The following is a 10,624-nucleotide window of genomic DNA, read 5'->3' as shown; positions in this document are numbered from 1 at the left end:
CTTCTTTTGGTAATATTTTTCAAATCTATAGATAAAATTACAATGAAATAGGTTTTTGACCAACCTAATGACTGCGATCCTTCACTGCATGCTTGTTGTAGACTCATTCTTTTTATTTTCGCATACATTAAAAACTTTCTCAGTATTTTAGAAAATGGGAAGTTGCAGTATGCAGTATTTAGGTAATTAATAAAGCATGGTATTTTCACTATGCTTTAAAGGACGTTCTGGTTTCATAAGAGGACGTTGTGTTGACTTGAGAGGACGGTGTGTTAGCCTTGAGAGGACGTTGTGTTAACTTGAGAAAACGGTGTGTTAGCCTTGAGAGGACGTTGTGTTAACTTGAGAGGACGTTGTGTTAACTTGAGAGGACGTTTTGTTTACTTGAGAGGACGTTGTGTTAACTTGTGAGGACGTTGTGTTAACTTAAGAGGACGGTATGCTAGCCATGAGATGACGTTGTGTTTATATCCCACAAAACAATCAAAGTTGAACTAAACATATGAATGTAACCAATCATGAAAAAAATATTACTTAATTTACTCTTTTTAAAACAAGGTTTTAATGGAAATTCGATGATATGTAGATCAATGGATTGAATATTTTAAATCAATAAATTAAATATTTTAAAATACGGGACAACTAACACCCCCCCCCCCCCATTTTCAATTTATTTGTTGAGATTGAAAGGTATATACATGTAGGTTTGCAACCCCCCCCCCCCCCCCCCGCCCTATAAAAGATGATACATGCGTGCGCTGAGATCTGCTAGATGATTGCTCGTACTTTGTTTCACTTTAAAAGTCCCTTGAACGGTAAAGTCGTTGTTTAATGACGTAGAAGCACCAAAACCAATAGGCCTGGGTAAAACAAGCGCCATTTGAAGACACCCACCTGCAGGATTAAAACAATCAACCAACGACATTAAACGTACTTATAAAATTGACATTGAATTTGAAGACGCCTAAGCAAGGACGAGTAATAATCAGGGGATTCGGGAGTAGTTTGACACAGAGAGATTTCGGCGCAGATTCAACAAAAATAATGAAGGTGACTGTGCCCCCATTCCTTCCAGAATCCAGTTTCACATGAGAGGCACAAACCCTAGTTTTATGTCCTGTACTCTTTAATGTATCAGCATATAATGCTGAAATATTAGCATGTAATGTTAAAGTATCAGCATGTAATGTAGAAGTATCAGCATGTAATGTTTATAAAGTATCAGCATGTAATGTTGAAGTATCAGCATGTAATGTTGAAGTATCAGCATGTAATGTTAAAGTATCATCATATTATGAAGATAATCTACATGTTACATTAAAAGTTTAAAATTTATCAATTTAAACTTAACTATAACAGTTTTGTTATGATTAACATGAATTTATAATTCATGATATTTTTGATTTTATATTTTGGATTAATTCTAATATTCACTTAGGATTTTCCTCATGTATGAGTAAATTTTATTTTATTTTAGTTTAATAATATCTACTATTTCGCACAATTTCCTTTAAGTATTTTTTGGAAATTCTCTTTGTTAGCTAATTCATTCGCACATCTTTTGTAAACTTAGGATGACATTCCCAGCTGTTAGATACTAAGAAAAACATTCTTATTTCGGTTTCTTTGGAGGTAAATTCTTTTGCGCTTTTGGCTTGACACTTCGAAATTCCACATAGATAAACCTATTTATTTCATTTCGGCCTCATATAAAAACTTATTTACTTTGTTTCGACTTCGAGTTAATCCTGTCTTTGTTACAGGCCTTCTCCGCGGAAATACGAGTAATTGTTATAACACCTTCTTTGGCTCAGCTAATAGTGTCAAGCATCAAAGAAATTTTGCCGAAATTGGGCGTAAACCTTTTTAAAACAAGTTACCTGATTGGTCAAAATTAAAGTCCGTAGATTGACCGCAATGGTGGGTGACTTTAACAAAGTCACTTTCCATCTTGCGGCAATTCAATAAAGACAGTTTTACTTAAATTTACGGATTTTATTTTGATTCATTCAGGTGCTGTGGAAGCAAGTTTCTTGCAATTAGACACAGGTTGATCCTTTAGCTAATTTCCCCAAACAATTAGTCACGACGGTGAAAACAAATGTGTGACAAGTGGTGGACAGAATCAATTCAATCCTACGTACCTCTCGCTAGCCAGAATTGTGTATTGTGATGCCAGAGGACAGTGCCAACAAATATTTAACATACCATTACAATTTAAGAGACCGCCAAATGCAATGTGGTGACTCAACTTCTCAGACCGCTACCCAAACAACTACAACAACTCCAACGCAAACAGCTACAACAACAACAACAACAGCAGTGAATACATTAAGTGTGAGTTCCTCCTCAACAACAACAACAACAGCAGCAAGTTCAATAACAACAACAGCCAATACATTAAGTGTGAATTCCTCATCAACAACAACACCAGTGAATACATCAAGTGTGAATTCCTCAACAACACAAACAACAACAACAGTAAGTTCATCAACAACAACAGCCAATATACCAACAGCAACAATAACAACAAGTGACAGCTCTCCAACAACCATTATGCAGAGAGATAATGGTGTTCAACTTGCTAAATTCACAGGAAAAAGTGGAAAAGTTAGTGCCACACAATGGTGGACCCTCTTCATTCAGTGGTGTTCCCTTCACTCATTCACAGAGCAACAAATCCTGGGACGCATCGTCTTCCATTTAGCCGACATGGCGCAGCAGTGGTATTTATCACTTCCTGAAACATCTCGGAGTACTCCCCAAAGTTTAAAATCAGCTTTCTTTTCCCGATTTGGAAAACAATCTTCCTTCAACATTGATGTCCTAGATATTAAGCAACAAATTGACGAAACCTGCGAAGAGTACATCACCAGAATTCAACAGATGGCATGTGATGATGAAATACCAAGCCTGATGCTAATTAGTCTCATCGCCAAAGGATTTCAACCGGATATTTCTGAAAAGGTGTTAGATAAAGATCCCCAATCATTTGAGGACCTATTTAAATTCGCAAAAAGGGCAGAATCAACTGTGAAAATTCGTAAAAATGACAGCCTGATTGCATCCATTGAAGGCATGGAAGATCGCCTGATGACGAAACTTTCAAAACAACTGGAAACGACTGTTATGGCTTTAGACCGCCGAGACCAATATGCTCCTGCAGAAGTGAGTGACCGTTATGCTTCATCTGATCAACAGAACAATCCTCATACTAATGTGCACACCAGAAACCATGGAAGACCCCGAGGACATGATTTCCATTCCCAGAGACATTTTAAAAGTGAAAGAAGAGACAGACCGCAATTCTCCAACAATGCCTCTCAATACGGACCTCGCAACCAAGGAAACCGCTTTCCTCGGCCCACTCCTCCGTCCAGACAGCATGGTTACCGTCCAGCCCAGAATCAACGTCATCCTAGTCCCAGTAAGTGCCCAAATTGTTTTATGGACAATTGTGATCAGATTAATTGTATTGCTTTTGGCAAACATTGTTTTTATTGTCATGGGATCAATCATTTTCAAATTGCATGTTTTTCTAACCCTGCTAGTCCATTATATAGAAAGCTAACAAGTTTTGATTCTAACCAATAGGGATTCAAGCCTATCCATTGTATGGGTAGGCGCCTCGAAAAATGTCAAAATCAAAGTGCAAAATCAGCTGATTTAAATTTAGCTACAAATATGATAAAGAATACTGTTGATATTTCTATCAATAAGAAAAGAACAAATGCTCTTGTTGACACTGGTGCATCAATTACTGTAGTTAGTGCTCTATTTTTGAACAAAACATCTTATGCAAATGCTGTGCTTATGAAACCAGATTTTTATTTTGTAAACGGAGTTGGTGGTAGGTTGAATGTTATGGGTAAACTTGACCTCCCCTTATCATTTCAGGGAGCTACATTCAATTTCCCTGTGCATGTTGTTGAAAAGTTGCCCCATTCTTTGATAAATGGTCTTGATTTCATGGAAAAACACAAGGTGATCTTAGACTTAGCCAACAAAACAATGTCCTTTCTCAATGATGCTGCTAATGTTTTCATGCTAAAGTCTAACAGTGGCATAGCAAGAGTTGCAAAATCAACAATTTTACCACCTCATTCAGAGACAATTTTGTGTGTTAAAATTTCAAATAGAAAGTCTGGAGAAACAGTTTTGTTAGAACCATTAGATAATGAATTGCACAATACACATCGTTTGGGTTCAAAATGCTTAATCAAAGTCAACAATAGTCAGTCATGTCTTAAAGTGATAAATCCAACCAACCAGAAAATTCGTTTGGGTAAAGGTAAAATAGTAGCTACGGTTTCAAATTTTGACCAAGATGAATGCATGGTTTACAATCTTGATACACAACCAACAACAAATGAAACTGCATCCATTCACATGGTTCATACAGACACAAACAAACAAACAACTGCCAATACACAAACAAACAAATCATCTGACATCTCATTTGACCTCACTAACTCACACCTGAATACACATCAAAGGGAGATCATGACAAAATTGTTACACAAACATAAAGACATCTTTGCAACAGGAACACATGATCTTGGGAAATGCAATACATACATGCACAAGATTGAAACAGATCATAATGCAAAACCTGTCAAAATGCCTTTATACCGCACAACACCTGCACACCACGCAGAAATCAATAGACAAGTTCAAGATTGGTTGAAAAATGACATCATTAAGGAATCAAATAGTGATTGGCATTCTCCTTGTTTGTTAGTAAAGAAATCTTCTGGTGAATTCAGACTTGTAACTGACTTTCGAAAATTAAACAAAATATCCAAACCAATGTCATTTCCTCTGCCAAGGTTAGAATGTGTCTTTGATACCATTGGCCAAAGTAAAGCTCAGTTCTTCACAAGTCTCGACCTACACAGTGCCTTCTTACAAATTGCTATGCACCCTGACTCTCAACATAAGTCTGCTTTTATTACTCAGAATGGCATTTATGAGTACAAACGTATGCCTTATGGTTTGATGAATGCTCCTGTTTCTTTCCAGATGGTCATGACTCAAGTTCTTAGAGGGTTAACTTGGCGTCAATGTTTAATCTATCTTGACGACATTTTAGTCTTTTCTGAAACATTTGATGACCATCTCACTCATCTTGAACAAATCTTTTCTCGTTTACGCCAGGCAAACTTAAAGTTGAAACCAAGTAAATGTGACTTTGCTGCCAAACAGATTAAATATCTTGGTCACATAATATCTAAACATGGTATCAGAACAGACCCCAAGAAAACTCAAGCTGTCAGTACTTTTCCGGTGCCTAAAACTCAAAAAGATGTGAGATCATTTCTTGGTATGTGTAATTACTACCGCAAATTTGTCAAGGACTATGCTAAGCTCTCATCTCCTCTAAACAATCTCTTGAGAAAGGATACCAAATTTCATTGGACAGAAGAATGTCAGTCATCTTTTGAAACTCTCAAACAGTCTTTAATCTCTTCTCCAATTTTAGCATATCTAGATCTTAGCAAAAGTTTCATTCTCACATGTGATGCCTCATCTTCAGCTATTGGGTTTGTGCTTGGTCAGTTAGACAGTTCTGGTAAAGAACATGTGATTGCTTTTGGAGGTAGAAGTCTCTCTCCTTGCGAAAGAAAATGGTCTACTTCTGAACAAGAAATGCTTGCAATCTTAGAAGGAATACGTGCTTATAGAATCTATCTTTCTGATAAAAAGTTTACCATCTATACCGATCACAAAGCTTTGAAGTATGTCATGGATCAAAAGCGTTCTACAGGTCGATTAGCACGTTGGGCTATAGAAATACAAGGATACCAATTTGAAATTATTCACAAACCTGGTAAATCCAACCAAGTAGCTGATGCCTTGAGCAGACGACAATACGAAGACGAAATGCATGACCCCACAATTGCTTCAATCATAGCAAATCAGTCAGACAGTACTGACAATCAAAACGACTCTTCTCTATCTACTCCTGAACCCGATTCTATTGAACCTGTTTCTGTTGAGTCTACTCTTGTTGAATCAAATCCAGAACCCACTCAGGTTACACTTTTCTATCACAAGGATGATCCAAATGAAGGTATCTTTGCTCTAGAACCAGAAATAGAAATCAGTTTTCAAATCCTGATCTTTCTAATCTATCCAATCTTTCAAAATTGCAGCGCGAGTGCCCAGACTTTAAAGATATCTTTGCTTATTTAGAAAATGGAACTTTACCAGATGATGAAAAATCACAAACCAAGGTCATTCAAACTTCTAAATACTTTGATCTTTGTAACGGTGTACTTTATCATTGGTTTCAAAGAAGAGTGAAGTCAAATCTACCAGTAGATGACAAATGGATCCAACAAATAGCCTTGCCTAGAGTCCTTAGATTAGATGCACTCAATGCATATCATGATAGCAGTGCTGGAGGTGCTCATCTAGGAATTGAGAAAGTCATGGCCGCCATGAAAACTAAATATCATTGGCCTCGGATGCACCAGGAAATATATGATTACATTCACTCCTGTGATACTTGTCAGCGCATCAAACGAGATACCCATGCAAGAAGTCCTCCCCTTACTTCATTACCAATAGTTGGACGCTTTGAGAGATGGCACATGGATTTCCTTAAACTTCATAAAACTTCAAAAGGTTATCAGTATGTCCTACTCATTGTAGATTCTTTTACCAAATGGGTTGAAGCGTTTCCTATGAAAACACAAGAGAGCACTGAAGTTGCTGACTGTCTCTTTCAAAATGTTTTCACCCGCTTTGGCTGCCCAAAATATCTTGTTTCTGACAGAGGAAAATCTTTCATGAACTCTCTTGTTTCTTGCCTCTGTGATATATTTGAGATCAAACACTATCTCACATCTAGTTACCACCCGCAGACCAATAGCCAAGTTGAAAGAACCAACAGCACTCTCATCCAATGTCTCCGAGCCTACACAGACAAACATCAGGAAAACTGGCCAAAGAAACTTCAAGGAATCCTCATGGCATTGAGAAACTCTCCATCAACTCAATCGACAAGCTTTTCTCCATTTTTCATGACTTTCGGTATGGAGATGAACTTGCCTTATGATGTGAATGCCATTCCTAAAGACAAAAAGCTAGGAAACAATGCTCAACAACACATGAATGAAATCATTGAGAACATCAACCTCGCGAAAGATATTGCTAAACAAAACATTGAAAAGCAACAGGAAAAATCCAAAGAAAGATTTGACCAGAAAACCAAAGTCCCAAATTTCAAACTTTTTGATAAGGTTCTTATAAAATCTCACAAAGTCCAAGTTGGATTATCCCCAAAACTTGTTGAAAAGTACCATGGTCCATACTATATCTCGGAAATTGGTCCCAACTTCACCTACAAGATCAGAGATTGCAAAGATCGCAAAGAAGTAAAATCATTCATGAATGCTGTACAGTTGAATCACTACAATGACCCAGAGGTTGACAGACAACACTTAAACGAAAACGCTTGTACTGGCACCCAAAATAACAATCAACCACAGAATGATGTACAAGATGAAAACTCACAAGAGATTCAAGATGACGAAAACCAAACTCAATCATCAACAGATGAGGAAACAGAAGATGAAGCTGACCATTTCCCGTTTGATATCAAAAGACTTGTGAAGTACAGACACAAAGACCAACATTTCTGCATAGAATGGACTGATGGGACCAAATCTTGGGAACCTCAAGAAAATGTGCGCCCAGATTTAGTTCAACAATACTTTGAAAAATATACAAAGAAAGGCCGCCTCAGGAAGAAGTAGTGATTATGACTTTGTTTAGTGGATTTTTGTTCGATAAACAGTGTTTATAGTTTTGTAATTTACTGGTTATTGTTTACATTTGAGTTTATCGGTTATATGCTGTAGTTATTGACAGTATAGTGGCAATTTAAAAGGCTCCTTCAGAGAAAGCGTCATGTATCAGTCAGATAGTTGAATTGGTTACTATCGCTTCCATGGAATTGATTCAAAATCTATGATTCATTTAGAAAAGGAATAATTATGGTCTATAATAGTCATTTTGACAAGTTTAATTCTTGTTAGTTCTTAGTGCTATATATGTGTCTGATCAACACATCTCTTTCGACTATTTCCTTAATTTATTCTTCTTTATGTCCTTGTAGGTTTTGGTCAATGGCGTTGGTATCCTTTCTTCATCTGCACTCTGGTTTGCCTCTTCCATCCATCCAATGCCCTCTCGACACCAGCGAAACACGTAATTACCGAGATAGACAATGCCATCCATCGTCTTAATTATGGTACTATTTTTAAATCAATGGGGAATCTTCATATTTCTAGTGAATATTGGTTGCAGACCTACCAGATATCTCTCCCAAATCAAATAACCAAACCAAAAAGTTTCTTTGTTAACAAACAATCTTGTTCTAAACTTAATTGTCAATTTTTACAGTCTTTGTTAAACCAAATTCATGGTATTTAGGTTGATACTTACAGTCATGTTAGCAAAACTCTTTAATTTCTTAAATCTGTTGTCCCTTTTCATAAAAATCAATCAAAAAGGAAAACTCGTTCATTACTGCCATTTGTAGGAACACTCTCTAAAAGTCTTTTTGGTACGGCTACAATGGATGACGTTAACATTTTAGCTTCTCACATCAATACTTTAACTCAGACATCCAACAACATAGTTAATGCTCTTCAGAAACACAGCGAACATATGACTTCATACATGGCAACAACAAACAAGAGAATGGACAATCTTCAGTTTGGTATTTCAAATAATTTTAGAGCTATCAATACACTTTCTAAAACATTTTTTCTTAATCTGCAACATCTTGAAATTGTCATTGTAAACACAACAGGCATACTAGTCAATCAGTTAGACATTGCTAGTCAATTGCGAGCAAATATCGACAACTTACATGCATCAGTTTTATCTTTGATTCAAGGAAAATTGACTCCATATCTCATCTCTAGAGAACTTTTACAATATTCAATTTCAGAAATTCAAAAACTGTTGTCTCACAAAGAACCACATTTTTACCTTTCTCAAAAATCAGTAAACTGGTACTACCAAAATGCAAAATTTTTCTATGTTAGACACAAAAGCTCATTATTTATCACTGTTAAATTTCCACTCACTTCTCAGAGACAACCAATCAGACTATACAAAGTATTATCATACCCAGTACCAATCAATGGAACATCATCACATGCTACTAGCCTATTGAATCTCCCAACTTACTTTGCCGTCACTTCACCCCAACAATTTTACACAACATTCACAGTCGCAGAAATAGCCTCATGTCAAAATGATGATGAAATTCACTGCACTTTAAATAAAGCTCTTACACCTGTTACATCACCATCTTGTGTCATTGGTCTTTTTGCTAACAATAAAAAGTGGGTCAAAGATTTTTGCAATTTTAGATTTTTACAAAATGTTTTGAAATCTGACATCATTGAACTTTCAAGTACTTCAGTCCTAGTCTACAATGCATGGAATATAGATATGAACTGCCCCAATAAACAACAAATTTTAAAAGGTTGCAAATTTTGTGTACTGCACATTCCTTGTAGATGCACTCTCACCACAAATACCTTGTTTTACTCTCCAAAGCTTGTTGACTGTCATAAATCTTTACAAAATATTACTACCTCTCACCCTCTCAATTTGGCTCTCCTTCAGGAATTTTTCAGTGATTCATTATTAAAGTCAATTTCAGGTGACACTACATTTTTAGACCCAATTCAAGTAAACCTCCCTGACTTTAAATTGTATTCACATAATTATAATCAATTTTTGGCTGCGGATCAAAAAGCTCATCTAAATTTGACGAAAATGGTTCAAGTTGCAAAGAAAGATCAAATTATTTTTAAATCTTTGGCAGAACCTCTACTTGATGGTAACATAGAAATTAATTCATCTTGGCCTTCTGTTAATGATATTGTTGATTTCGTTGCCCTGGGAATAGCCATTCTTTCTTTAGTAGGGTTAATTTTTATGTTTTTCAAAGTTAGGAAATTGCTTTTAATTGTTTCAATACTAACACAGGTTAAACAAGCTACATCTGAATCAGAAATACCTTCTTTTGTTTACAAACCATTTCAACCTGCTACCTCCTCTCCAACAGAGTTTGAATATTTGTTACAAAATTTTTCATGGAATCATGCATCAGTTTTGTTATCTTCAATTGTTATTTCAATTTTGTTTTTCTTCACTGTATTTCTTTGGTATTCAAAAAGAAAACTGAAATGCACCCAGATTATTTTAGAACTTACAACTGGTGGTGAATGTATACTAGTTCCTGTTTTGACGTTACCATTGTGTCCTTCATTTTGGCAAATCAACCTACCTTCTCAAATTAATCATATTTCTGTCAAGTTTTCATTGTTTTCATCCAAAATGTTTATTAACTGGTCAGATTTTACTGTGACAAATATTAAAGGTACTCGAGCAATTACTGTTAAATCAAAGATTAACCTTGATTTTTGTACTGCATACAAAGCAAAGAGAATAACTGAACAACCCTTTGATATCCATATTTTGATTTCACATCATGGTTTATATCAACCACTGCCTCATTTTGGCACATTTATTGTCAATGCAATGAATCTTAAAGAACACTCCCCTTGATTTTTATACATTGTTGTATATCTCA

The 10,624-nt window shown here is 35.9% G+C and overlaps 1 protein-coding gene across 1 annotated transcript; it reads left to right on the top strand.

Annotated features, from left to right (window-relative positions):
• The first annotated feature begins 1,678 nt into the window (after window positions 1-1,678).
• LOC109619489 (uncharacterized) lies at window positions 1,679-9,905 on the top strand. Its single transcript, XM_034449504.2, has 2 exons — window positions 1,679-3,427; window positions 8,126-9,905. The coding sequence occupies exons 1-2, from the start codon at window positions 2,173-2,175 to the stop codon at window positions 8,440-8,442; spliced, it is 1,572 nt and encodes a 523-aa protein (XP_034305395.2). The 5' UTR covers window positions 1,679-2,172; the 3' UTR covers window positions 8,443-9,905.
• The last annotated feature ends 719 nt before the right edge of the window (window positions 9,906-10,624 follow it).

The sequence above is a fragment of the Magallana gigas genome, chromosome 1, assembly GCF_963853765.1.
Source record: "Magallana gigas chromosome 1, xbMagGiga1.1, whole genome shotgun sequence".
Taxonomy (NCBI): domain Eukaryota; kingdom Metazoa; phylum Mollusca; class Bivalvia; order Ostreida; family Ostreidae; genus Magallana; species Magallana gigas.
This window is presented reverse-complemented; position numbering and strand designations above follow the sequence as displayed.

Bases quoted from the DNA above. Each gene is read 5' to 3' on its own strand.
- LOC109619489 (XM_034449504.2), top strand. From the start codon at position 2,173: ATGCCAGAGGACAGTGCCAACAAATATTTAACATACCATTACAATTTA. The intron at 3,428-8,125 runs GTAAGTGCCCAA...ATGTCCTTGTAG, and splicing joins TCAACGTCATCCTAGTCCCA to GTTTTGGTCAATGGCGTTGG.